General features: G+C 35.5%; 3 protein-coding genes across 3 annotated transcripts; 1 reads left to right on the top strand and 2 right to left on the bottom strand.

Annotated features, from left to right (window-relative positions):
• The first annotated feature begins 2,851 nt into the window (after window positions 1–2,851).
• On the top strand, window positions 2,852–4,949 carry LOC144553355 (uncharacterized). Its single transcript, XM_078301479.1, has one exon. It carries the CDS (start codon window positions 2,870–2,872, stop codon window positions 4,739–4,741), a length of 1,872 nt encoding a protein of 623 aa, XP_078157605.1. The 5' UTR covers window positions 2,852–2,869; the 3' UTR covers window positions 4,742–4,949.
• Window positions 4,950–5,437: 488 nt separating this feature from the next.
• On the bottom strand, window positions 5,438–6,922 carry LOC144552963 (uncharacterized). Its single transcript, XM_078301013.1, has one exon. It carries the CDS (start codon window positions 6,867–6,869, stop codon window positions 5,715–5,717), a length of 1,155 nt encoding a protein of 384 aa, XP_078157139.1. The 5' UTR covers window positions 6,870–6,922; the 3' UTR covers window positions 5,438–5,714.
• A 4,219-nt stretch (window positions 6,923–11,141) lies between these two features.
• On the bottom strand, window positions 11,142–17,992 carry LOC144553003 (ATP-dependent RNA helicase DEAH11, chloroplastic-like). Its single transcript, XM_078301069.1, has 4 exons — window positions 17,025–17,992; window positions 13,224–16,356; window positions 12,437–13,000; window positions 11,142–12,083 (listed from the first exon to the last, which is right to left on the bottom strand). The coding sequence occupies exons 1-4, from the start codon at window positions 17,823–17,825 to the stop codon at window positions 11,380–11,382; spliced, it is 5,202 nt and encodes a 1,733-aa protein (XP_078157195.1). The 5' UTR covers window positions 17,826–17,992; the 3' UTR covers window positions 11,142–11,379.
• Window positions 17,993–24,791: the final 6,799 nt, after the last annotated feature.

Raw genomic sequence — 24,791 nt, 5'->3', positions numbered from 1 at the left:
CACCCACTAGTTACTCCCAAAATTTTATATCTGTCCTCTCATGATTGGTACATTTACTGTTGAGGTATCTTTTTTGAAAACTTGGTAGTAGCTGCTACTACCAAGGTTTGTGAGGGGGAATCGAACTCTCGACCTTTGGGTATAACAACTCTAGGGCATTTTTCTAGCCAATTGTGCTACCTTCCCTTTTCTACTGTTGAGGTATTCAACACCTTTTTTTTCGATTCAGTGTTGATCATTGACATTATCGATCTATCCGCATGTCCTCTTATGATTGGTACATATATCGCAAAGGGAAAAGATGAAATATTATTTTAAAAGACAATAAAATGAGTAATATTGTGAGTTTTTTAAATTTAGAAATTAAATATGATATTATGAACTTTAGAGAAAAAAATATGTAATTTTAATGATTTTGAGGGGCATATATGATATTTCCCCTAAAAATTAATATTCTTTATATCCGAACACATCATTACAAAAGAGTAAGAGGTTATGGAAAATGAACCAAAAAAATTTTTAAGATTGCGAAATTGTGAATGGGATTCAAGCTCTTGATCTTTGAGTAATCACAGTTTTAGAACATTTTCTTCTAGTTAACTGTGTCAAATAATTGTGATATGTTTTAAATTTGACCGAAAGACCATCCCATTGTATTAACCTAATTAAATCACTATCATGAACAAAGTTAGGATGTGATGTGTTCATCAAAAGAAATTGGTGAGCACAACTTTAAAAGTCTATCAAATTGGTTTCAAACAACGAATCTAAACTGCTTGACTTTGAAAGTTTCGAATTTATTTGGTACAATGTCAAGCGGTCAAAAAAATAATGAAAATTTCATACATAAAACAACTTATAAAATATTCATTTTTTTTAACGCTTCACTCTGTACTAAATAAATTTAAAATTTTTAAAATTTTGCACGTACATGCATCAATCATGAAATAAATAAATTTCAACGATTTAAATTTGTTATTTGACATTAATCCACTAGATTTTTATAATTGTATTCATCAACTCTTGATAAACACATCACACTCAAACTTTGCTCTCATTGTCATACATTATAAAATCATATGACAAGATTTATCCAGGCCGAAAACATTTATTGTGTTGTGTACATATGTTAATATAATGAGCAAATAAATATATATAACAATTCTTGTGAATCCATCTTTTACGAGATATAGTGTATTAACCCTTTTTTGTTTATATATAGTGTATTAACCTAATACACGTATGTCGATATTTTATCTTTGATCTTCTCTATTTCTCAAAAAAAATAGTGTTTTTAATTACCAATGTTGCTATGTAGAAATATTTACAATTTCAAGGGATTGCGATTTAATTTAGAGTTGTTATTTTAATAATTAACTTATTGTGTTACGTTATATTATTACGATTAATAATACAAACTAATAGTTCCGAAAGATAATATTCGAAATTGGATCCGACTTGATTTAAAATGAAAAGGTTGTAGATCAATTTTAAACCCAAACAATTTTCGAAGAAGAAATCAAATCTAATAGTACGTGGATCCTATCCATTTCTAGCACCTATGAATGTCACTATTGCTCGTTAACTAGCTATTCCCACAAAATAATGTAATTTGCAAGTATTTCATGATAATTATCCTTGAGACTGATAAAGATTTCTTTTTTGATACTTTATCAGCATTAATTTTATGAAATGTAGTTAGATACAGCCATTTGCTGGAGTACAAAGAAACATTATAAACTTTCCATTTTAAGAGAAAGGTAAAAATATTTTTGTTTTGAAAATAAAGTGAATAAAAAGTGCATGCGCACAAGTAAATGAACAGTGCAGTGTGCAGATGAGCAGATGAGCAGATGGTAATCAGAAATTAGTTGGAGATAAAGTTGTGTTGCTCCCTCTGCTCTCCCTCTTGCCAATGACATATTCACTGAAACTCAAAGTTGTTGCTTGCTTTATGCCGTAACCAGTTTGACTACCCTTTTAGCTCAAACGGAATTGCTTCAATAACAAAAAAAAAAAAAATGAGAGAGAAATTGACTGAGATGTGTATTTGTGTAATTGAAAAGACATCATTATATTTAAAAAATTTCTTTGGTATGGACACATAATTAGTAAAATTATTATTTCCAACTGTTTTGATCTTAACTGACTAAAAGCAAAGTTTATTTTTGTGTTTCCAAAGTGTCCAGCGTAGAGCACTGAACACCATTAGAAATCATGCATGTTCTTTGGTCTTTGCCTATCTGAAAAGAATAGTTTAGAATATCAGTACAAGTTGTCCATTGACTTCAATAATAAATTACTTGGTTTATTATCCACAAAGAAAATAGTAGCATAGTGGCCTTGCACATTAGTCACAGACCGATAGCTGAAAAACCTTGCAAGTGTGATTTCCATTTCCGAATTTTAGCTGTTTTATTTATGATTGTATACTTTTCCTCTATGTTGAACTGTTTTTGTACTACAGCATAAATCGGTGGGACTCCCCACTTTTGTCACACACAAAAAAAATGGAGTCCCCTGATTGTTTCGTTAATGCCAAATCAAAAGGGTAGAATCGACTTAATCATCTGATCGATTGGGTTTGGATCCGGTTAGAAATTGAGATCCAGCTCAAGAATAAAAGAAACAGAGATGATTCGTCGATGCGTCACAAAGTCCATGGGTTTGGGCTTTCAAAAGGCCTGTCCTTCCGAGCCCAATACTCAAATTACGAATTCTTTCATGGGTTAGGCTTCTTAAGAACATTTATTAGTAGCATGAGTATCAAGATATTTTATGGATTATTTTTATATAAATAACAGTCCGTATCATACGACGCTTTTCTACATTATTCTTATTCTTTGTGGAGAATCGCCTACTACAATCAATGAATCGCATGGCAAAATGGTCTCCTCCACGCTCTCTTTCTACTCTCAGCAATTTCTTCAGCTCACCCACCACCCATAAACCACATAAACCCCATAAACCCATTCCTTCAACTCTCTCATCTCTTCTCCTTTCTTCACTGCATCCCCACAATCCCCAATCCTTCTACCCCTTCTTTGCTCTCGCCTTCAAATACGGCTACTCTCTCAACACTCAACTTTTCAATTCTACACTCAACTACATCTGTAAATCCCGCTGTGTAGACCAAGCCCTGTCTCTGTTTCGCGACCTGGTTCATGGTTCGATGATTCCTTTTGATGTCATCACTTATACTTTACTCATCAATGGTCTTTGCAAGAATGGGAGAATGGATGAAGCTGCGGATTTGTTGCATGAGTTGAAAAGGAGAGGCCTTTTGGCTGATGTATACGTGTATAGTTCTCTTATTACTGGATATTCTGACATGGGTCTTTTTGACAAGGCCAATGAGTTGTTAGATGAGATGTTACAGGTGGGAATTGAACCTAATCTAGTCACTCTAACTGGCCTGATTAATGGTCTTGCAAAATTTGGTCAGTGGGAGAAAGTACGCAACGTGCTTGATGAAATGTCCCAGAGAGGAATTTCTCCTGACACTGTTACCTACACTAGCATAATTAATGGGCTATGCAAGGAAGGTATGTTTGAAGAAGCTACAAAGGTGTTGGATCAAATGGTACAGAGAGGTCAAAAACCGAACACCATTACTTACAATGTTTTAATCAATCAATTATCCAAGGATGGTTCAATTGACCATGCTTATGTTGTTCTACAAAAGATGAAAGAGAATGGTGTTAAACCGGATGTGGTTACTTACAACACATTGATATTGGGGCTTTGTGATTTGCTTAAATTTGATGAAGCACTGGATGTGCTCAACGAAATGCTTGATGGAAAGTCTGGTGTTGAACCAGATGTTAAGACCTTCAATTCTCTAATACATGGGCTCTGTAAAGCGGGTCGTATGAGCCAAGCCTTGGAGATACAAAAAACTATGAAAAAGCAAAATTGCATGAGTAGCGTGGTCACGTACAACCTACTGATTGGTGGCTTACTCCGAATCCACAAGAAACACAAGGCTATGAGGCTATTTGAGGAGATGACCGAGTTTGGCATTCACCCGAACTCGTTTACATTCAGTATTATGATAAATGGACTTTGCAAAATGAGGCAGGTCGACTCAGCTGTGGAGCTTTTGAATCAAATGCATCAACACGGGCTGAAGCCAGGTCCTTTCGACTTGAGCCCTTTGATCAAGACTATGTGTGATTTGAACTTGTTTGATGAGGCAATGAGTTTATTTCATGAATTTGGGAAGAGCTGCGAGCCTGATATGACATCTTTCAACACCTTGATTTACAGTGCCTTAAAAATTGGCAAGTCTGAAGTTGCACAGGAGTTGCTCAAGAAGTTGCTCGATAGAGGATTATCGCCAGATCTTAAGGCGTACTCATCTCTAATTAGTTTTTATTCAAGAAAGGGAAATATAGATGAGGCAAAAAGAGTGCTAGGGCAAATGATTGCAAATGGGATTTTGCCTGATGTGGCAGTTTATGATTCGTTAATTAAGGGTTATGGTCTTCTAGGAATGAGAGAAGAGATAATGCAATTGCTGCGTGAAATGGCAGGTAAAGGCGTGGCGCTTGACCCAAGGTTTGTATTGACAGTGTTAGATTCTTTAGGGATAGATGGGGAAGACAAGGGAAGGGGATTTATAAAAGACTTGCCCGATTTCACCGAAGAGGTTTTAAGGGGGAAGGAATTTTCATGCAATGAGTTGGTGAAAATGCTGAGCAAACCTGACTGTGGTTCTGAAATTCAAGAAATTAGATGATATGGTTTATTGGTAGCTCAATTGACTGTCGTTCTAAAATGTTTTTCAAGCGCATCAGTACAGTAACATTTTGGTGGGATAGTTGATATTTCCTCTTTTGATTTTTCGTTTTGGTTTTCATTTTTCTTAATTATATTGAATTTTTTTTTTCAAATAAATTGGTTCAAGTATACATTTATCTTGGTTAAAATTAAGCTTTCGATCAGCACAATATTTCCTTGTGTAGATGCAATTGAGCAACCGAAGGTAATACTGTCAAAGGAAATTTTGGCTGGCGAATACCAGTATGTGATTGAATGAATTTGTGCACTGGTATGGTATGTTCTCGATTTTGCATTAGCGCATATGCTTGAACAAGTGTGATATTGAAATATTAATTATAATGTTGTGCACAATCAGTAATTTAATAAATTTTCTTATTTAGCAATCTGAGAAATTGTCTTATTAGCGTTTTTACAATTACCTACTACAAAGATATAGAATTAAATTATTAAAATATTAAGTGAATTTCTCAAATTGAAATAATACATAAATTGTAGGAAACAAAATGGGTTAATATTTTTTGAGGTTATTTGTTTAAGTTGTCCAAAAGTATTACTTACAATTACAAATACACATACTTCCATTTTATAGGATCGAATTGAAACTCTTAAATCACCTTCAATATACAAGCAATGAACTTCAAATCTACGACTTTCAAAAATGCACATGCTCTTAATTATCTAACAATTTAAGTAACATGAAGTAGCCTCAACATTCAGTAATCCCAATTAATAATTCAATAAGAGCGTAAAACATAGTCAGTGCAAAGTAATAAAAATTGAATTTATATACATCATATGTTTCATTTAAATCTCCATGCACGTACCTTGAGTTGAAAAAAGAGAAATGTCGAGTGTGTTATGCTAAGATATCAACAATATGTGACATTTGAACCCAGACTTGTGATTTGATTAAAGGAGGAAAAATTACTTCAATTTGAAGGTGTTGATTGCACTGAAGAAGAAACCTGAAATATCTCCGGTAGCCAATCATTGGCCGCCACGTCACCACGTATGACAAATCCCGTAAAACTAACGTAATGTGCATAATTTCTTTCCTTCTGGTTGCCTGTGGGTCCCACCTCCCATCCAGACCTCCTGGACGTACCGCCTGCCCGAGATCCACCGCACTCATGTCTATGCAATCCGTGTAGGAACAGCTTACCGGGTCTTTGCCCCGGATCCGAATGTCTCGGGGTACCTTGTAGGATTGGCATACTGGATCTTTGACCCAAATCCGAATCAGCTTGTATCTGCCGTTGACTTGATAAATTCCGAACAAGAGACTCTAACGGTGCACTGATCCTGCCATGAAAAGAAACTAGACTCGCTGCTCGCCGGTACTGTTTCGCTAAATCTAAATCTTGCCTCGCATTGTCAGGGTGTACCATTACCGGGTGAAGTTGTGGATCTGCATCAAGATCAGGATCAGGATCTACATGGAACATCTCAACTACAATCTCAATTGCATCAGAACACCTCTCGTCAGCTAAATCCGCCATTAAAGATTCACCAGCGGCTGCTACAATTGGGTCAGACAGATCGGCACGGCAAACAGGACATGTAATGTGAGATGATAACCATCTGTCGATGCATTCCGCATGGAAAACATGGCGGCAACCTGGCAGGAGCCGCAGCATCTCTTCGTCGGAGAATCCACCGAGACATATGGCACATTCTGGACCATAACGAAGTTTAGTTGGCTTGATGCATTGCACACTGGAGAATGGTATTGAAGGGAAGGAGTCGATGGTAGTTCGGTCCAGGCCTCGGCGTCGGCGGTTAGGAGGAGGAGTGGCAATTGCAGCGGCAGTGACAGCAGCGAGAACCGCGGCTTGGGAAGAGGTGTTACGGTTCCGGTTCCGGAGGCAACGCCGCAAGTATGCCGTGAAGAAACCAAGAAAAAAGAGAGCGACGATGACAACTCCGAAAAGGATAAAAGTGATCAATTTAAAACCACCAATGCTGCCGATATGGATGTTGGGGTGGAGGGGATGGGCGGCAGCAGTACTAGTAGAGGTTTGATGGAGGGAAAGGAGGATTGCTGGGATAATTCTCAATGGTCCACGGTGGACCGGAGGTGCCATGGAAGCTCCATTGAAATGGAGAAAAGAGAGTTGATATATGTGGAGAACGTGGAGGGATGTTTTTTGGGTTAAACACAAACTTAATCAAATTATAATAATATGTTATTCAATTAATTAATCAGAAATCTGGTCCTCTCCAGTTTACAAATAAATATTTGGAGAGTTTATTCCAGTTTTCATTTGCTGGAAAACGAGTGCAAGGCCAGACATATAATGGGTTTAATTGCCTCTAATAATATATATAAATATTAACGTTAATTTTTCGAGTTGGTACGCTAAAAATAATATTATCAATTTAAAAAAAAAAATGTTTTCAATTGTGTAATTCGAAATATCATTAATTTCAATAGTGTTGATCAGTTGTATAATATATTAAATTAGCAGATTGATATTAAGGATTAAGCTAACGTTATTTTAAGAAGAAAAAATATACTTTTAGATTGCACTAAATAAAAATAAAAGCATTTGTTATTATTTCCATGCATTAAAAGCGCTTTAATATCGATAAAAAAGCTTATTTGAGCAATTTAAAGGTTTAAGCCGTTTCAATCCAGCTGGACTTGTACGAAGTTATGACATGAATGATCAATCATGTCGTATGAAGTGACATTCGGTCAACTCAAGTCTTTATTATAATCATATGCAATAACTATTGTGTAATGATAATTATGAAGTGACATTCGGTCAACTCAAGTTATTACAACTTACGCTCTCAAAAATTTATCATATAAATTTTAAATTTCAATCTAAATAACTTAATAAATTAATTATATAATAAATTGGTAGAATATTAATTTTTATAATTTTTATAATTGCTTTACTATTTTTTTATTTATAAAAGATAGTAAAAAATAACTTAAAAATAAAGAAAATTGTCAAATTTTAAGTCACTTTTTTTCATCTTTCATAAATCATAAAAAAATAAAAATAAATAAAAATTAGTATTCTATAAGTTCATTATATTATTAATTTACTGAGTTACTTAAATTGAAATTTGAAATTTATAAAATAATTTTTTTAAACCATAGTACGAAACACCTTATACTATTTATAACATTTGAGTCTGACTCATTAAGAAATATATAAATAGATATATAGAGAGAGAGGTTGGTTAATATCAAAGTGGTAGTTCCTGAGCTTTGGTGCTACCAATTCGTTTTTCAATTTTTAAATTTTAAAACGTCGATCTGAACCATTCAAGATGTTCTCCATATTAAATTGTGCTTGGAGACCAAATTTTATATTTTTCTGAATTTTTTTACTATTTATTAAGCCACTTTGAAAACAGCTGATCCAACGGTGGCTTCTGATTTTACTGTTTTGTTAAGCCACCGTTGGATCAACGATTTTCAAAGTGGCTTAATAAATAGTAAAAAAATTCAGAAAAATGTAAAATTTGGTCTCCAAGCACAATTTAATATGGAAAACAACTTGAACGGTTCGGATCGACGTTTTGAACTTTGAAAATTAAAAAACGAATTGGTAGCACCAAAGCTCAGAAACTACCACTTTAATCTTAGCCAACCTCTATATATATATATATATATATATATATAAAAAGACAATTTGGTTGTCCTTTATGTATGAAACACAAATAAGATACCCACACTAATGAAAGAACTCCTCCCCCCCCCCCCTCCCCCCCCCCCCCCCACCCCCCCCACCCCCCCCCACCCCCCACCCACCCAGATAAATCCATTTGTGTGGTCTATTTTATATTGAGTTTGTATCGATGTGCCGGATATATAATGTAAGAATGGGGTCAATTAACTCTCATTTTTTTTCCAAAATTTTTTATTTATAACTTATTTTCTATATAATTTAAAGTAGAATGTTACAATTAGTGTAAAATGATCTCTATTCGCAACAAGAAAATTTTATATAATTGACTCCATTCAAGTTTGATCTTCATAAGTTGAAAGTCTAATTTTGCCCCTGTATTGATGACTTGTGATGTAAAATGTTGAATAATAGTAGAGTTTTCCATTTTGCCAAACGATATGAAAGTATTCATTACTTCTACTGGAAAAATATAAACATTTTTTATTTAATAAATACAATGGGAAATTATTTTATTAACTACATATCCTCATTAAATTCATGAACATTAAAATGGAGATATTAAAGTGGTTTTGTACAGAACTCAGATAAGCATAAGTTAATGCGATGCCGATATTCAACAATGTGTCAGCATACTTGTCAACCGTTTGATTTCGTGAAAATATATACAACTGTAATTTGTACCACTCTCTTCTGAAAATTCATCCGCGTGCACTACACAACATGCCCAGCTTGAGCACCGTGTTTACATTTCCGTTTCTAACTTTTGCTTTCTTTTTATTTATTTTTAAAGTGAAGGGAATTAGGAATTTTCATTTGGTCCGGAGTTGATATCTCCAACTTCCAATAATTTAAAATTTATCGTAATATTTCTTAGATAGAATTAAATCCCGATTAAACATTTATTAAATAAAAGAATTTCCGAAAAAATAGGAGTTCAGGGGGTTTGTCAAAACTCGATAGCTGGGAATTGACTGTTGAAAACTGTCAAGGATGGCATTACCTCGAACAGATTGGACTATATTTTGACAAAATTTGCATATTTTTTTAATAAATAAGAAAATGAAGTACTTCAAAAAAAAATTAGAGCATTTTTGTTTTAATTACCAAGCTATTATAATTTATAAAGGATGATATGGCAACTAATAATTTTAATTACAATTAAAGACATAATAGTATAAAACAATAACTGATTTTATATGCAATCCACAATTACAGAGATATTAAATTTAAAATAATAAAAATGTTAAACCACAACCAAAACTAAGTAATTGCATAAATGTAGGTGGTATGCAATTAATTTAGAAATAATGAACCGCTTGCCAACCACAAGAGGGAAGCCAATCTGCTCCTTTTCTCGAGAAAAGGAGGACCCTCCTATTCTCCAATCTGAACCGTTGAAAATCGATCAAACGGCTTCAATTACATTTTTATTTTATATCAATATAATCTATTAAAACAAATCAGATGTAACTGAACCCGTTTGATCAATTTTCAACGGTTCGGATTGGAGAATAGGAGGGTCCTCCTTTTCTCAAGAAAAAGATCAGAGTTCATTCCCCGCAAGAGACATTAAAAAAGAAATTAATGTTGGGATTAACAGAAGCCCTTATTTAAAAATAATTACGGAAGTTACTAATATGATATTATCTTATACACTTTCACAAATGAAGATACTGTTAGTGATCATATACTGGTAATTATTTTTAATTATTTTCTTATGTAAACTTCTAATTGTCGAATATTATTAAAAAATACAGATACAAAATAATAGAAATATTACAGTTACTCTTTAAGTTCTCACTTTAGAAGATAAATAACTAGGTGTCCATTTTGCAACAATCATGTTTATAGTTGCTAAAAGACATTTTACTTTTATAATCAAATTTTAAAAAAAATGAATAGTCCAGCTGTCTTTTTTAAGGGGGAATTTCACGTATACCCCTCAAAAACTTCAAAATTACGTATTTCCCCCTCTAAAGTTTGAAATTACATATTTCCCCCTCTAAACTTCACAAACTCACAAATTTACCCATTTTATTGTCTTTTATATTAAAACTCATTCTAAATTTATAAAATACCCATTTTACCCTTTTATTAAAAGCATATAAAGCCCATCAAACTCAAATTTAAATCTAAAGGGTTCCTCTACCGTTTGATCCGTGTGCATCACATTAAGATCTGTGCATAGTGCTTCAATTTCGTGTTGATCTAGCATGCACGGATCTTAAAGCAATATTGATTGGTGCGCATCCCATTAAGATCTGTGCACGTCACATCAATATACGTGCGTGTTCGCATCAAGATTCATGTTGATCTTGCACACGCATATTTAAAAGTAGTTTGCACGGTAGAAAAATTGTTCAGATTCAATTTTGAGTTTGATGGGCTTTATATGCTTTTAATAAAAGGGTAAAATGAGTATTTTATAAATTTAGAATGAGTTTTAATATAAAAGACAATAAAATGGATAAATTTGTGAGTATTTGAAGTTTAGAGGGGAAAATATGTAATTTCAAACTTTAGAGGGGGAAATATGTAATTTTGAAGTTTTTGAGGGGTATACGTGAAATTCCCCCCTTTTTTAATTGCCAAGTGTACTGGCAATAACCAAGTGTGCAACTTTAGAACGATTCAAATTTTAGATAGAGAAGTTCAAAATTTGGAATATTAGTGTACTTTAAAACATTCAGAATAGACGAATTAAACACCTTTTTACTACAGTAAACATCTTTTTGATCAAAGTGGTAAACATGAGACAAAACTAATCATTTTCTCTCTGAGTACCGCTAGCTATAGCCATTAGCCTATACCAGTCTGCTTAAAAACCGAATTAGTATATTACAGCCTAACCCTCACCTATCACAAAGGCGAGATTTTTAAAAGTACTACTATAGAAAACTATACCATATTATTATATTATACAACATAGTATGACAAGCACAAGTACTTAAATGTCCAATATATGTAATTGATCCAGCGGTAGAATGGACTCATGCACGGCTCGGAGATGACTGTAGCAACCCTCACTGGTATCAAAGAAAGCCATACAACTCCAACAGACGTGCTTCTGGCACTTGCACTCCACATGATTGCATCCGTCAACTTTTTCTATCACAAACCCACAATTTGCAGGGCAATCTCTTACATTCTCCCTCCCGTTTCTCCACTCGGCCAGTGACAGATCTGGGTCTGCTTTGTACTCCTTGTACCGCTCGCAAGTCACAAACGGATGGTATTCTTGATGGCACTTCCTACATGTCTCTGTATAGCAGGCGCCACAGACAAATAGCTCATCCTCGTCTAAGCCGGGTGAGGCGAGTTTGTACACCGAGGGGCAGTCAGGGGCTGGGCAGAAGCGGTAGGTGGCAGCATTGGTGGCAACAAAATATCCAAGCGATGCACGGAACAGCTCATCAATGCGCTCAGTGGAAAGAAGGGTCTTGAGATCAAGGAGGATGATTGGCCTTCTACAGCCTGCCTTGAGGCAGCAGAGAGGAAAGCCTTCACGCGACCGGATAGAGCTCTCAAACTGGTCCATGAGGCATGTGCGACAGAAACTATGGCCACATGACTCCAGCTTGTAAGGTTCATCCAGTTCGCAGAGACATATTGGGCACAGGTCCAAGTCAGCGGAAGTTTGACCTGTTGTACCTGTATCATCGAAGGAAATACAGGTTAAAATTCCAATGCACATCAAATATTGGACTGTCTGTTTGTAAGGATCATGGTGGGTAACAGTAGTTACAGTACAGATCCACTGGGATCTTTTTTTTAATACATCTCTGCTACAATTTTTCTTATGTTATGGACTGCATAATTGAGGGTAATTTCAAGCTAAACAATGTGAAATTGAGTTAGAAGCACGGAAAATTATTCAATTAACAACTTAAAACTTGACCAAACGAGTAAAGATTCTTGTTTCGGACATCATTTATGGTTTAGCACCACAATTCAGAGTCTACAAGATACTGTAAGTGTTGTTTCTCCGTTCATGAGAGACATACCTGCATCACAACCAATGGAGGCCGCCACTTCAGCAACCGCCTCCTCTACTCTCTGCTTATCCTCCATACTTCCTCTAACATACAGCACATGCCGCCTTGTATTGAGGCTAAATTCAGACCCGGGGGCCCTCACTTTCAACAAACCCAGATCTGGACCAAACCACCTGATTACCTCCTTCATCAGATTTGGGGGTAGGCCCAGTCCCTTGAGCTTGATCTCTAAATGCTGCTTCTCATGCAATTGCACAAGTGAATTCAAGAGCCTCTTCTCAGCTTCCTCGATCTTCTGCGTTGTGCCAAAGATTTTCACGTTAAGGCATTGACGGTCGTATAAAATGTACGTTTGAGTCTCCTTCTCAAGTGCACGCAGGATACTGATGCCATCTCGAGTGAGGACCAGATGGAGAAGGGAGGGTGTCATGCCCGGATGACTGAGATCCAGGATTTTGCCCTTCATAAGCAGCTCCAGTGTCCGTCGCAGATCTGCTATGGTTTTTGTTCCATTTGCTGTGACCCGTACCCTGAAAGCCCCATTTTCATTCTTCTCAATATTGTATGAGATACCTGTGTACATGCATCAACAGCATAAGTTGTTGGTGCATAAAGAAATAAGACACTAGTACCATATCTTCATTTCTAATTTATTTATTTTCTTCATTTCTAATTGCATAGGTGAGGTTAACATGTAGCTATTTAAAATAAATACCAGGATGGACTGGCTAAAGTTGTAATTGACAAAACCTACCAGTCAGTTGCTACGACTAAAGGAGAAATCAGTTGAGTTTACCCTTTTTGTTCTGGAAACTCCTGAGCTCTGAATGTATCTCTTCTTTGACAACATTGTAAACACGCGCGGAGCATGTGAGGGAGGTAGTAAACACATGCTGGCATTGAATAGTCTGCCACGGAAGGCACCCTGGCAAGACGTGTCCCTCAAGGTGGTCAAGTGCCTTTGCTGCCTCCAGATGCAAGCTCCCATTGAAGGTGATCACAGCCTTCATGTGGAAATCATTCAGCTCGGGTGTGAACACCTCCACCCGGAAGTTTTTCTCAGGAGAGTTCTTGTCAGGCATGTACTCCCGTATCTCCCTTATAAGAGCCTCTGCGCAATCAGCTTCTGATGGCTGGGCCCCCGCAGGGCCTCGCAGTATACGAATGTCCAGTATCTGCCGGCTGGTCGTGCTGTGGATTGCCTCACGTATCTCCTTTTCAGATGCATCCCGTGGGATTCCAGTTACAAATATGCAGTTTTCAAACTTAGTGCTGATCTCACAATTCACATAGCGGTTTCCAATAGCAAGCAAGAACATGTCACGCAGGATTATTGGAGCCTCCCCTTTTAAACATGCTACAAGTGCGACCCCCTTGCTTGGCCGCCTCAGCCAGGAGACCTTGGCACGCACCGCAGGAAAAGGAAAGTTGCGGTGGTCAGGGGAGATCAATACTGGGACCGCCTTGAGAAGGGTGCCTTCAAATTCTAGACCATTCAGGGTTTTAACAGCATACTCCGCCTTATCTGGTGTTAGAAAGGTGACACGGCCCCACTTGGTGGGGTCCATGCAAGCTACCTGGCCAGACCCCACAAATTTGTGCACATTTGCCATACCACCGTATGCACACTGGTCAATCATGCAAAGAAGGTCCTTTTCCACCAGAGTTTGCGCATTGGGATGGAAAATGTCCACTGTCAGAGAGCGTTTGTCCAGCTCGAGATGTTTGATCTCACCACCCGACCCGAGAAGAGCAACTTGCGGAGGTCCACCTGGTCCGCCCCGAACTGGATACAGAGACCGCTCCCAGCACTCATCCTGTAGCCACCTCTCTTCACGGTCCAATGCATTACTTACACGTGCATAGATCTCCCACAAATCTTTTTCCATGGCAAAGATCTGTATCTGATCACCATCAAAATCAACCTCTATACTTATACGGTCATCCGTGCAATCCTTTCGAACCTGTGCAATGAGCCTGTGCAAATTCTGGCATGACCTACCACAAAACCTCTTTAGCACACTATTGGCAACTCCAGTTATTGATCGCATGTGCAACTTGGAGCTTTCAATCTTCTGTCTGTCAAAAGGAGTCTCAATTGTGCACAGATCCTCATAATCAACTACCGACACACAAACCAGATAATGGTTTACAGACGATAAAATCTCCCCAAAAGCAACCCAGCCAGGGTTATTGTTATACATCAACAAAGAGCACGACGGGTGTAACTTCACATTTTGACCTGTCAAGGCAACCTGATAACCTAACTTATCATACCCCGAAAACACGGCAAGGTTTTCTACGAGACAAGAGAGTATAATCCGTTTAAGAGACTTATCATGCAAGCTCCTCCTGTCAGGGTCCCATGTCCAATAGCTCGGTACAATGGTACTAACCTCTTGCTTCAAGCAGTACTCCAGTTCTCTCACGGTTTCTTGACACCGCCTCATGGATTTGGCATTTATGCTATTCTCCCAGCACCACCTGTTGCGGTTATCTCTCTCCTCCTCCCATTTCTTGTAAACTGAAAGTAGTGTAAAAAGGTCTCCATCAGGGTGACAAAAGGGGATTTTGAGACAATCTGCCTTCAATTTTTCTTCTTCGGACCCAACCCGACAAAATATAGAACTTGCATTTGCCATAACCGCTGCTAGAACCAACCCCTCTTTCCTCAACCCACACGCAAAACAGTCTAGTATCATCTTACCCAAGCGGGGTTCAATACCAAGTTTGACCAGGGATTGACCAGTACTAGTCAGCAAGTACCCATCATCCTGAGGAATAATTGCTCCTAAATGTACCAAATTCCTAACTGCCTTGTCTATAGCTTCTGGGCTGGGTGCATCCACAAACTCGAATTCATGCACATCTTTGACACCTAATGCCAGAATCCTAAGTACTGCGGTACCAAGGTGTACTCTCTTTATCTCCGGTTCCTGGTGCAGTTCCATTACATGGAATTCCTCTTCAGAGTAAAGCCGGAAACATTTACCAGGGGAAGTACGACCTGCCCGACCTGCTCTTTGATTAGCTGAGCTTTGGGTGATCCAAGTCACCCTCAGCACATTCATACCATTCTTCGGCTGGTACCGACATTCTTTCATCATTCCAGAATCAACCACGAATTTCACGCCCCTTATTGTCAAAGAAGTCTCAGCAATGTTGGTTGAGAATATGATCTTTCTTTTCCCTGGATAGCTTTTAAAAACCCGGGCCTGCTCTTCAGGCGACAACTTCCCGTGCATCGGCAGTACAACAGCCTTGGGATTAGCAAAACTCTCACAAGCATGCTCCACTTCCATCTGAGACGTCAGAAAGGCTAGAATATCACCTTCCCCTTCACTCTTGTGTATATTCGCTACTGCTCTTATAGCATCAGAAACATAAGATCCAAAGTCATTGGTCTCCCTGTCATTTACACTCGGCAGATACTTAATATCCACCGGGAATGTTCGACCTGAGACATGAAAAGCACCACAACCATAAAAATACTCTGCCAACTTGTTGGCATCAGCCGTTGCTGACATTATAATAAGCCTTAAATCCATCCTCTCTAGAAGTTTATTTTTTATTAGTGCCAGCAAGAGGTCGGTGTTGAGGCTCCTCTCATGAGCCTCATCAACTAAGATGTATGAGATGCCATCAAGGGCAGTGCCATTCATGCAATGCTGGAGCAAGCAGTGGTCAGTCGTAAAAATGACTTGGGATTTGAATTGTTGGGAGGATGAGTAGGAGGGATAGGCCACCACATGGTTGTCCGTATAGCATCCAGCTGCTTCCTCACCCACCCGCTGTGCCAGAGATACGGCTGCAATCTTGCGCGGCTGTGTGCACACAATCGAGCCATCATTGGCAAAACCAGAGTCAGCCAAGTACTGAACCAACTGTGTGCTCTTGCCTGAACCAGTCTCTCCAATTAAGACCATAACCTGCTAATAATAGATGAAGGAATTAACCAATACATAAAGAAATACTGACCAGACCAATAAATAACAAACAATTAATTAATGGCTCCGGTTACTGGTACTCGACAACTATGCCCAAGACTGAAAAAGCTTACTATTTCTAATCAGTTAACAAGGTAAAAGTAGTTTAACAGTTTTCTAGTACAGAAATGATATATTTTCATTTAGACACCCAATCAAATATTGCTGGATGGTTTTGTATTTCATGCCAATGAGAGGACATCCTTTATTCTTACATTAAGGATTTTTGTATTTTACAAGATATCTATTTTTCTCCAATAAAACTTAAGATTATTACAGTTATTGCAAAATAGTTAAACAGGGGAATTAAATATTTTCAATTTCAAAGGGAGTTGTCAAGTCTTCAATACCCTGACAATTATGTCTCAGAAATTTGCAGAAAATTCATTATTTGTATTTTTTTTCAATTAATGTAGAAATATTCTTTGGTACTAGCTCAAGTTATGTATCCAGTAGTACAAAACAAAATCATTTAAATTGTTTGCATCAAGCTAGCATCTAATTGTTGTTACTGCAAAATAATTCAGACATCTAGTTCAAGCGCGACATAATTAAATCACTATTCTATACACCAAAAACAAATTTGTTTAGCACTAAAAGGGAGAAGTTACCTGGTTAGCAAAAATGTGAGTCAACATTTTTCTCCTACATCCATACACTGGCAACCCATCTTCTAGCCTCCTACACTCTCTGACAATCAAATAATGTAACCGGTCAAAATCTATTTGTTTCCCCAGTTTAAATATCCCAACTTTCTCCCCTTCTTCTGCTACCCCTGTCCCCCGTCTCAACCAAGACAGTATACAATCCATGGCTTCTCTAAACTCCTCCAGTCGGCTATGCACTTGATCCTTCTCCAATTCTAACCCTTTCTTCCTCTCTTGCAGTTCAGCAAAAACCGCCAACCTGTTTCTCGAACTCAACATCCTAGAAACCTTTTCTATCTCAGAATCAAGTTCAAAACCCCTCTGCTCCCACCTCGTCACAGCCGGATGGGTCTCAAGGAGACCGTCGATGTGGAGCGAGAACACAACCGCCATCTGGCGCATCTCATATGCAAAATCAGGCGAACCAGGTTCTGCTGGCGGGTCCAATTTTGTTGTCAGAAAGTGGGACCCGGCAAGACGTTGCTTCCAGAAAAAGGCAGCAGCGCCGACGGCATTATTCCAGTTGTTGTATGTCATAACAGCGGCAAGCGGGCCAATGGGGCGCACTGACGAGGTGTACGGTCGGTACGGGCAATCCTGGATTAGGGTTTGAATGTCAGAGGCGAACATGGGTTTCCTACGGACGAGGATGAGAGTGTAGGGCTGACGTGGCGGCCCCGGTTGCCGGTGCTGATCCGGAGGCCAGTACGGACGGTCTTGGCGATGGTGGTGGTTTGAATAGGAATACGACGGCGACGGTCTCATTTTGAGGTGTATGTTTGGTTTTTGATTTGAGTGGATTTGAAGTTATTTTTAAGATGAAGAATTGAAAGATTGAGACGGAATGAGGGTTTAGCGGGGTTTATAAAAGGGCAGAATTATGATAAAAATAGCAAGAGAGGGGAAGAGGAAAGAAGAGCGCGAGGCACAGAGCCAGTGGGGATAGAGCGAGAAAAATAGTTATACTATTCCAGACGTTCGTGCCGAAATTCAAGTCAGTATTTCGTATGGACTCGGTGCAAAATTCAATGTTTGGCGTAAACAGAAAGTAATAATAATGCATTCTGTCTCCTTTCAAATTCTAGCTAAAATTCTATCTAAAATGATTTAAAAGATGCTAATGGTTCAAATGCTTTTGTTAATGATGTTTTATTACATTTTATGATGGATATGAATTATATTTATTTTCTCTATTATTAAAGTACAATATTTTAATATATGATAATTGATATCGAGAGTTTGTTAAACAATTAGTAATATGGAAAATTATGAACGATGATTTTATCAAGTTTTGGTTTCCATTAAAATTAATTTAAATAAATAATATATTTTTCTTTTGTCTGTAAATAATTATATAGATCAAGTCTAATAATTTATACTTTATAATTTGGTATATAAAATTTTGCTATAATTTTTTTTAAGAATAATAAAGGTAGGATGAAAATATAAAAATAGAGAGACATTTGAACCATTTTCTTTAAAGTTTCGAGTTTCATCAGTCATTAATATTTATTTAACCCCTATTTCTTGACTTGTCAAAAATACAATATATAGTTGAGTCTCACCTTAGATTGCCAATTTTAATGTAAATTAAATGTCAGGCTTAATTGCTCTGCTTTACACGTCTCATTATTAAATTAGCATTACTGACGATTCTTAAATTAGCATTACGAGTGCTATAGACTAAAAAGGTACCATATAAAAATTGAAATGATTGTGAGTGTCATTATTAATTACAAAAAAAAAAAGCAAGCATTTACATTGATAGAAAATCATGGGAGTGGGCATATTGACACCACATCCGTTTATATTAACACAGCATCGTTAAAAAAGTTAATGTATGGACCATTTTAACTATAAATGTCCTTTTAACTTTCATAATTGCTAGATACTCTTTTCTTCTTTTAATTTTGCATTGATGCAATTTAAAGTTTGAAAATCATAATATAATTTGTATTTGCTTTTTGCTGATTAACTAGTTGTATATATTGTTTAAAGTTTGATTTCAATCATCACGATTTTCAAATGGCATATCGAATTAAAGTTTCAAGCAAACAAGGTTTGTATTAATTTAATTTTATATAAATTTAAAAGGTTTTGATATTATTATACATTCGCTTCAATATGTAAAATGATCCAACTCAAATATATTTCATATTTAAAATCTATATTTTTTATTTTTATTAAAATTGTTAGGAATTTTTTTGTTAATGTTTTGTAATTAATTTATATTTGTTAATTGAATAGATACATTAATCTTCTAGCCAAATTAATGACTATCATCAACTTGGATGGACTTTTTGCCAATATGACATTGAGAATTTCTAGAATATTTTATAAATTTAAGTTTGATGCAAGCAATTTATTAATTTAGCATTTATTGATGTAATTTTTTATTGGAGTGTTATGTTGTACTTTTGTTTTATTTTTTAATCATAAGTTGAATTTCAAAATTATTTATGATAACTTACATTCAATGCATCTTTTTATAGTATTATGTCATTTTCTTTAGTCATTTTGTACAAAACAAAAGATAAAATGTTAATTGCCAAAACAATTTTTGTATAGTAGATTGTTAATAAAATTTGTGAAGTTAGATAAAATCAATTGATATATATAATGTTGATAGATTATAATAATATAATAAAATATTTCACGTGTAATTCTCTTAATATATCTTAAAGATGTGATGAAAATAAATAATGAATACTTATTTCATGAATCTAACTTTTAAAGAAGGAAATCATATAATAATATGAGAGAAAAACAGATTTTAAATAAATAATATACTTTATAAAATATAACTTTTAAGAAAAAAAATTTGTGGTAATATATGAGAGAAAATCAGTTTTAAAGGGAATACTTAATGAAGAGTAAAATTTTTTATAAACTAAAATATTTAGATAACGTTGTGTTAATAAAAAAAAAAGTGTGGTTTTAATATCATTACTCAAACCATGGTCAATTTTTTTATTTAGAATATATCTTCATTCTTATATTAAGTATGTAGATGTCTTGATCTGCTGACGACTCTGATTAAAAGATGGAATTTTAGATGGAATATTAGCCCTCCAATCAAATAATCTATCTTCCTTAGATTTGATGCATCTTTTTTATATTGTTTTACACGTAGAAGTTTAAATTTAGCTAGACACGTGTTCACCATACATACTTTATATGCAGGGGCGGACCCAGTGTAGTCCAGGGGGGGGGCAGCTGCCCCCCCCTGGATTTTCGAAAATAGTGGAAAAAATGAGTTGATTTCGGTTTTGCCCCCCCCCCTGAAAATTAGATTGCCCCTCCCTGGAACTAATAAACTAATTTTGTGACTCTCTTCTGTCTCAGCCATTTATATTTGATTTTTTTTGTTGAGTTGTGTTTGGGCGTTCTGCCATTTCTGTTTCTGTTTTAGTTTTTTGGTTGAGTTGTGTTGGAGAAGAAAGCTTCCTTTGCTTAGATAGACTTGGTGTACATATTATTAAAGAAAGATACAAAGAGGCTTTTGTGGGCCAGCTTCAATTAAAATTATATTGAAGATATGAGCTACTCAAATTTAATAAGAGCAACGGCTCTAATTGTTTCTTCTCTCTCAATTTTAGTGCTAATGGAACTATCCATTTTCACATTTTTTTGCATTTTTGTATTTGCTTTTGAATTGTTTTTCCATATTTTCTACTTCTTTTTTGTTTATTTTTTGATTCTTTATATTTCTTATATATATAATATATTTTTAGAGATCAACATTATAGTCCTCTGTGGCTCTGTTTATGTTAAGATCTTGTTATTAATAAAATGGATGTCTTCAATTTTTACCTATTCGTGTGAAGTAATTTTTTATTTCTCTTAGGACATATATATTTATATTTAATTATTTTTCAGAAAGATATTTTGAAATTTAAAAATTAATAACTAATTTTGCTAGCAAAAGAAGTATATTATTTAAAAATGTTAATAATATTTTGGTTTGTCTCTACAATCTTTTTTTTTTTTTTGGGATGAGAACGAGATAATCCAGCAATTTCAACATAATATCTAGCATTAAAAATGTGTATATAGGTTTTAATGTGTATTATATTACTATATTATTTGAGTGTAACATTGTCTTAATTTAATTTTTTTAATTAATTTTTATTATTTTTTCATTTTTTTATAACAAAATAAGCTTCAAGCAAAAAAATTCGGATTTAAGGTTTACGGTTTACGGTATATGGTATACGGTATACAGTTTGAACCCGATAAGCTATTTGAATCCGATTTCTGCCCCCCTCTGACAGAAATCCTGGATCCGCCCCTGTTTATATGCACACAATATGGTTAGTATTAAAATTAAATACACTTGAATTAGCGGTGTTATAATGAGAAAGCTATTGATATCTTTTTTTTTTTCTTTGGTTCCTGATCCCTCCTTCAATACATATAATCTCGCTAATAAGGAATATCTTCTGCATGCCATGAAACTGAGAATGGGTAATCCTTCCTTTAATTTGCATCACACTAAGAATTCTAGCTGAACAATTGCATTACACTAATGTTATATATTAAGTTGTACCTGAATTTTTAAAAAATGTCACAATCTAAGTTAAGGGCCACAAATTTATATGACATGAAAATATTGAGAATTAAATTATTTGCGTTCTTAATAATCTTCAATATTCTAATTTTTTTTCTTTTAAGTTGTACCAGAGTTTACATAAACTTTTACTCTTCCACAAATATATTTTGCTCCCGCACCCATGCATGCATCATTCTACTAAGCAGTATCCACTTACCATCGTGAGATAAATTTTAGAAAAATTAGATAATAATGTAGCTTGATGATCCAATTTGATGGTATGCACAATAACTTCATATCCAAGTTTTATGATATTGTCGGTCTGTACAATAACTTTACCATCTATGTTGAATGAAGAAATAAAAGAATTATTTGTTCATATTCATTTTCAAATTTAATTAGTATATATTTTTTATTTGTGTTGTAAGTAATTTTGAAGAAAAAAAAATGTATGCATTGACATGCACATAAGGTTGTTGAATTTAAGCAGTCATTTGTTGTTGTTTCCTTTTTTGTTATTTATTATTGTACCTATGTTCAATCTTATAATATGTCCCAATATGCAACGTACACAATACTAATTTTTGTTGTATAGTAAACAATAATGTTAATAGTTCCACTTCTATATGCTGCACTAAATAACATTTACTGATGATTCCTGCAATTAATTGCTCAAAACTACAAATGAACCATCTAAAAAATTTGAAGACTCCGAATATTAATTATGTTGGGTTTTCCGGTGCTAACCAAAACCGTTTAGGCTTAAGTTGCGGAATGACCGTAGAACAAAAATTTATACGGCCAACTTAAGCTCAGGATTAAACGGGGTATGTCAGGAAACTTTCCAAGGCGGTCCACCTTCAGTATTCCTTTGACATCAAAACCCAATTTAATCCTTTTACAGATCTACTCCATGATTGATTTCTAAAACTTTAATCTACTTACCAATTAAATAGATTAATATAACATATTTATACCTTGTTTCCAAATCACAGTTGGAATGCAGACCGAGCGAGTAGAGCCTCACCAGGGAAGGAATCCACTCGGAGTATCACACGTGTGATACCTCTATCGGTTATCCACCAGGACTAACCGGAGAGCGGTTTATTTCTTCTGCCAGAAATACCGTAAATCGCGGAATTCTGCAAAAACACTATTCACGAGAAAAAGACGAAAACCCGTAAACACGAATTTTTGGTTGCTCAGTTTCATCAATATGCAAAACTGACATACCGCTAAATTCGATAAAACACTATTCATCGATCCCGTAAATATACTCCACAACAACCTGCAAGATTATACGTCAAGTACGTATAACTTTCTTTTCTCAACCGAAACACTATTCGGGAGAGAAACCGAGAAAGAGAGAAAATACCGATCCGTTTCGACACGAAACCGGTACGAATGAATTAGCTATTTTCTCTCTACCCCTCCACCCCTATTTATAGTGTTTAGGGTCGGTTGCAAAAGACCAAAATGCCCTCCAAGTTCGGCCTATTTACAAGGTATGCCATTGACACCTCATCCTTTTATATGTGAAATGACCAAAATACCCCTTCCACACCCTTCCACACTCTTCTCCATGTTTCTACACATGCAAGGTGGCATAGGTGTGAAATGACCATTTTGCCCTTGTGGATAGGATTGATGACATGTCATCTGGATAGGATCAATGACATGTCATGCGGATAAGGACGAATCTGAAAAGACCCGAATGCCCTCGGCCCGAACACAAATAATATTCGTATAATTATTCTGAACAATTATATATATATTTTTCTTGCGGTTTGTTGTTTCGGTAATTTATACAACGTGTCATGCACATTTATAAATTAACCGGTTAACTTTTATACAACGTGTCACACACGTTTATAAATTAACCAATGTTTTTGCTTGTTATTTTTACATAATATTTATAATTTAATTATAACACGTATAATTAATTATAACCATCTTACTATTGATCATAACCAATTTATAATCAATCACAATAAGATTCTCCGATTAACTCCTATATGGTGTGACCCAATAGGATCTGTGTTATGTTGGTAAATAGAGTTAAAACTGTTTTAACTTCTATAATCATGGGTGGCATCTGGCAACACATCATGACCATCCAATTACACAGATGATGCTGTACTGTACAATATCACGATCCAGTAAACAATTTACTTGTGTCTGTTCTTCTGTCTCATAGCTATCAGATCAGTTTCAAGGTAGATGTGTGTCATCCTTGCTAACTGAATCTTTTCTTGATCTTGAGCAGATTATCAAATATAATTACTCTTGTAATTATACCGCTAGCAGATAATCTTACTCTATCAAGGGGCCCAGTGATGCTATAGTTCGTATAGAGATACGAGGGACAAATAGTATTCTTGGTAAACTATCACTTCCTCAGCTAAGCTATACATATGGAAAAGCTACCGTTATGACTGCTTTTTACGGACAGCGGTAGATAACAATCACACATACATATTTCTCAGTGGGAACGATAAATACCTCATACTTTAGAACTTGACACTGAATGAAAACATAAATGACACGAACACAATTCTATTTAATGTTTCATTCGGGGTCTGTCAAATATCATGTTCCTAGAACATGTATCTATGTGATTAAAATGACATCTCGTGTCAGGTGGTTTGTAAAACTTAACCATCTTTTAATCCACATACTAACCTTATCGCGGTAATTAGTGTTCCTGCTAATTACCTTGGTCAGTGACTTTTTAAGAGTATATATTATCTATATTATGGAGTTTCACAATTTCAGTCATGAGCTCGAAATGATCCATAAATTCAATAATACTCAAGGCAACAAAATGATATTAATCATCCAATTCATGAACAAAGCTTTATGATAAATTATCGTATTATTGACTTCTAGATTATTACACTAACAAATTATTAATTAAGGAAACTAGGCATTTGCATTGGGAATTTGGAATTATTGGAATTTGGGAGCCTCGAGATCAAATTCTTGTATGGATTGTAAAATTATTATCAAATATTGACCTTAGTCACAATTCAACTCTTCAGAGTTTCACACTACAAGTGTTTTTCACAAATTTTTAGAGTTTGTATTTAATCTCTTCCATAATTTATTTTTAGAAAAGTCGCATGTTGAGCCTTCATCTCTGAGATAGAGATTCATGTATTATCATTCAACTAATTTTT

The sequence above is a fragment of the Carex rostrata genome, chromosome 4, assembly GCF_964058835.1.
Source record: "Carex rostrata chromosome 4, lpCarRost1.2, whole genome shotgun sequence".
In the NCBI taxonomy this organism is placed as follows: domain Eukaryota; kingdom Viridiplantae; phylum Streptophyta; class Magnoliopsida; order Poales; family Cyperaceae; genus Carex; species Carex rostrata.
The sequence above is the reverse complement of the archived record's forward strand: the minus strand, read 5'-3'. Positions and strand labels throughout refer to the sequence as shown.

Coding starts and splice junctions, on each gene's coding strand:
- LOC144552963 (XM_078301013.1), bottom strand. CDS start 6,869: ATGGCACCTCCGGTCCACCGTGGACCATTGAGAATTATCCCAGCAATC.
- LOC144553355 (XM_078301479.1), top strand. CDS start 2,870: ATGAATCGCATGGCAAAATGGTCTCCTCCACGCTCTCTTTCTACTCTC.
- LOC144553003 (XM_078301069.1), bottom strand. CDS start 17,825: ATGAGACCGTCGCCGTCGTATTCCTATTCAAACCACCACCATCGCCAA. Junction 16,357..17,024: donor CTCACATTTTTGCTAACCAG/GTAACTTCTCCC, acceptor TATTATTAGCAG/GTTATGGTCTTAATTGGAGA. Junction 12,084..12,436: donor CTCCATTGGTTGTGATGCAG/GTATGTCTCTCA, acceptor TCGATGATACAG/GTACAACAGGTCAAACTTCC.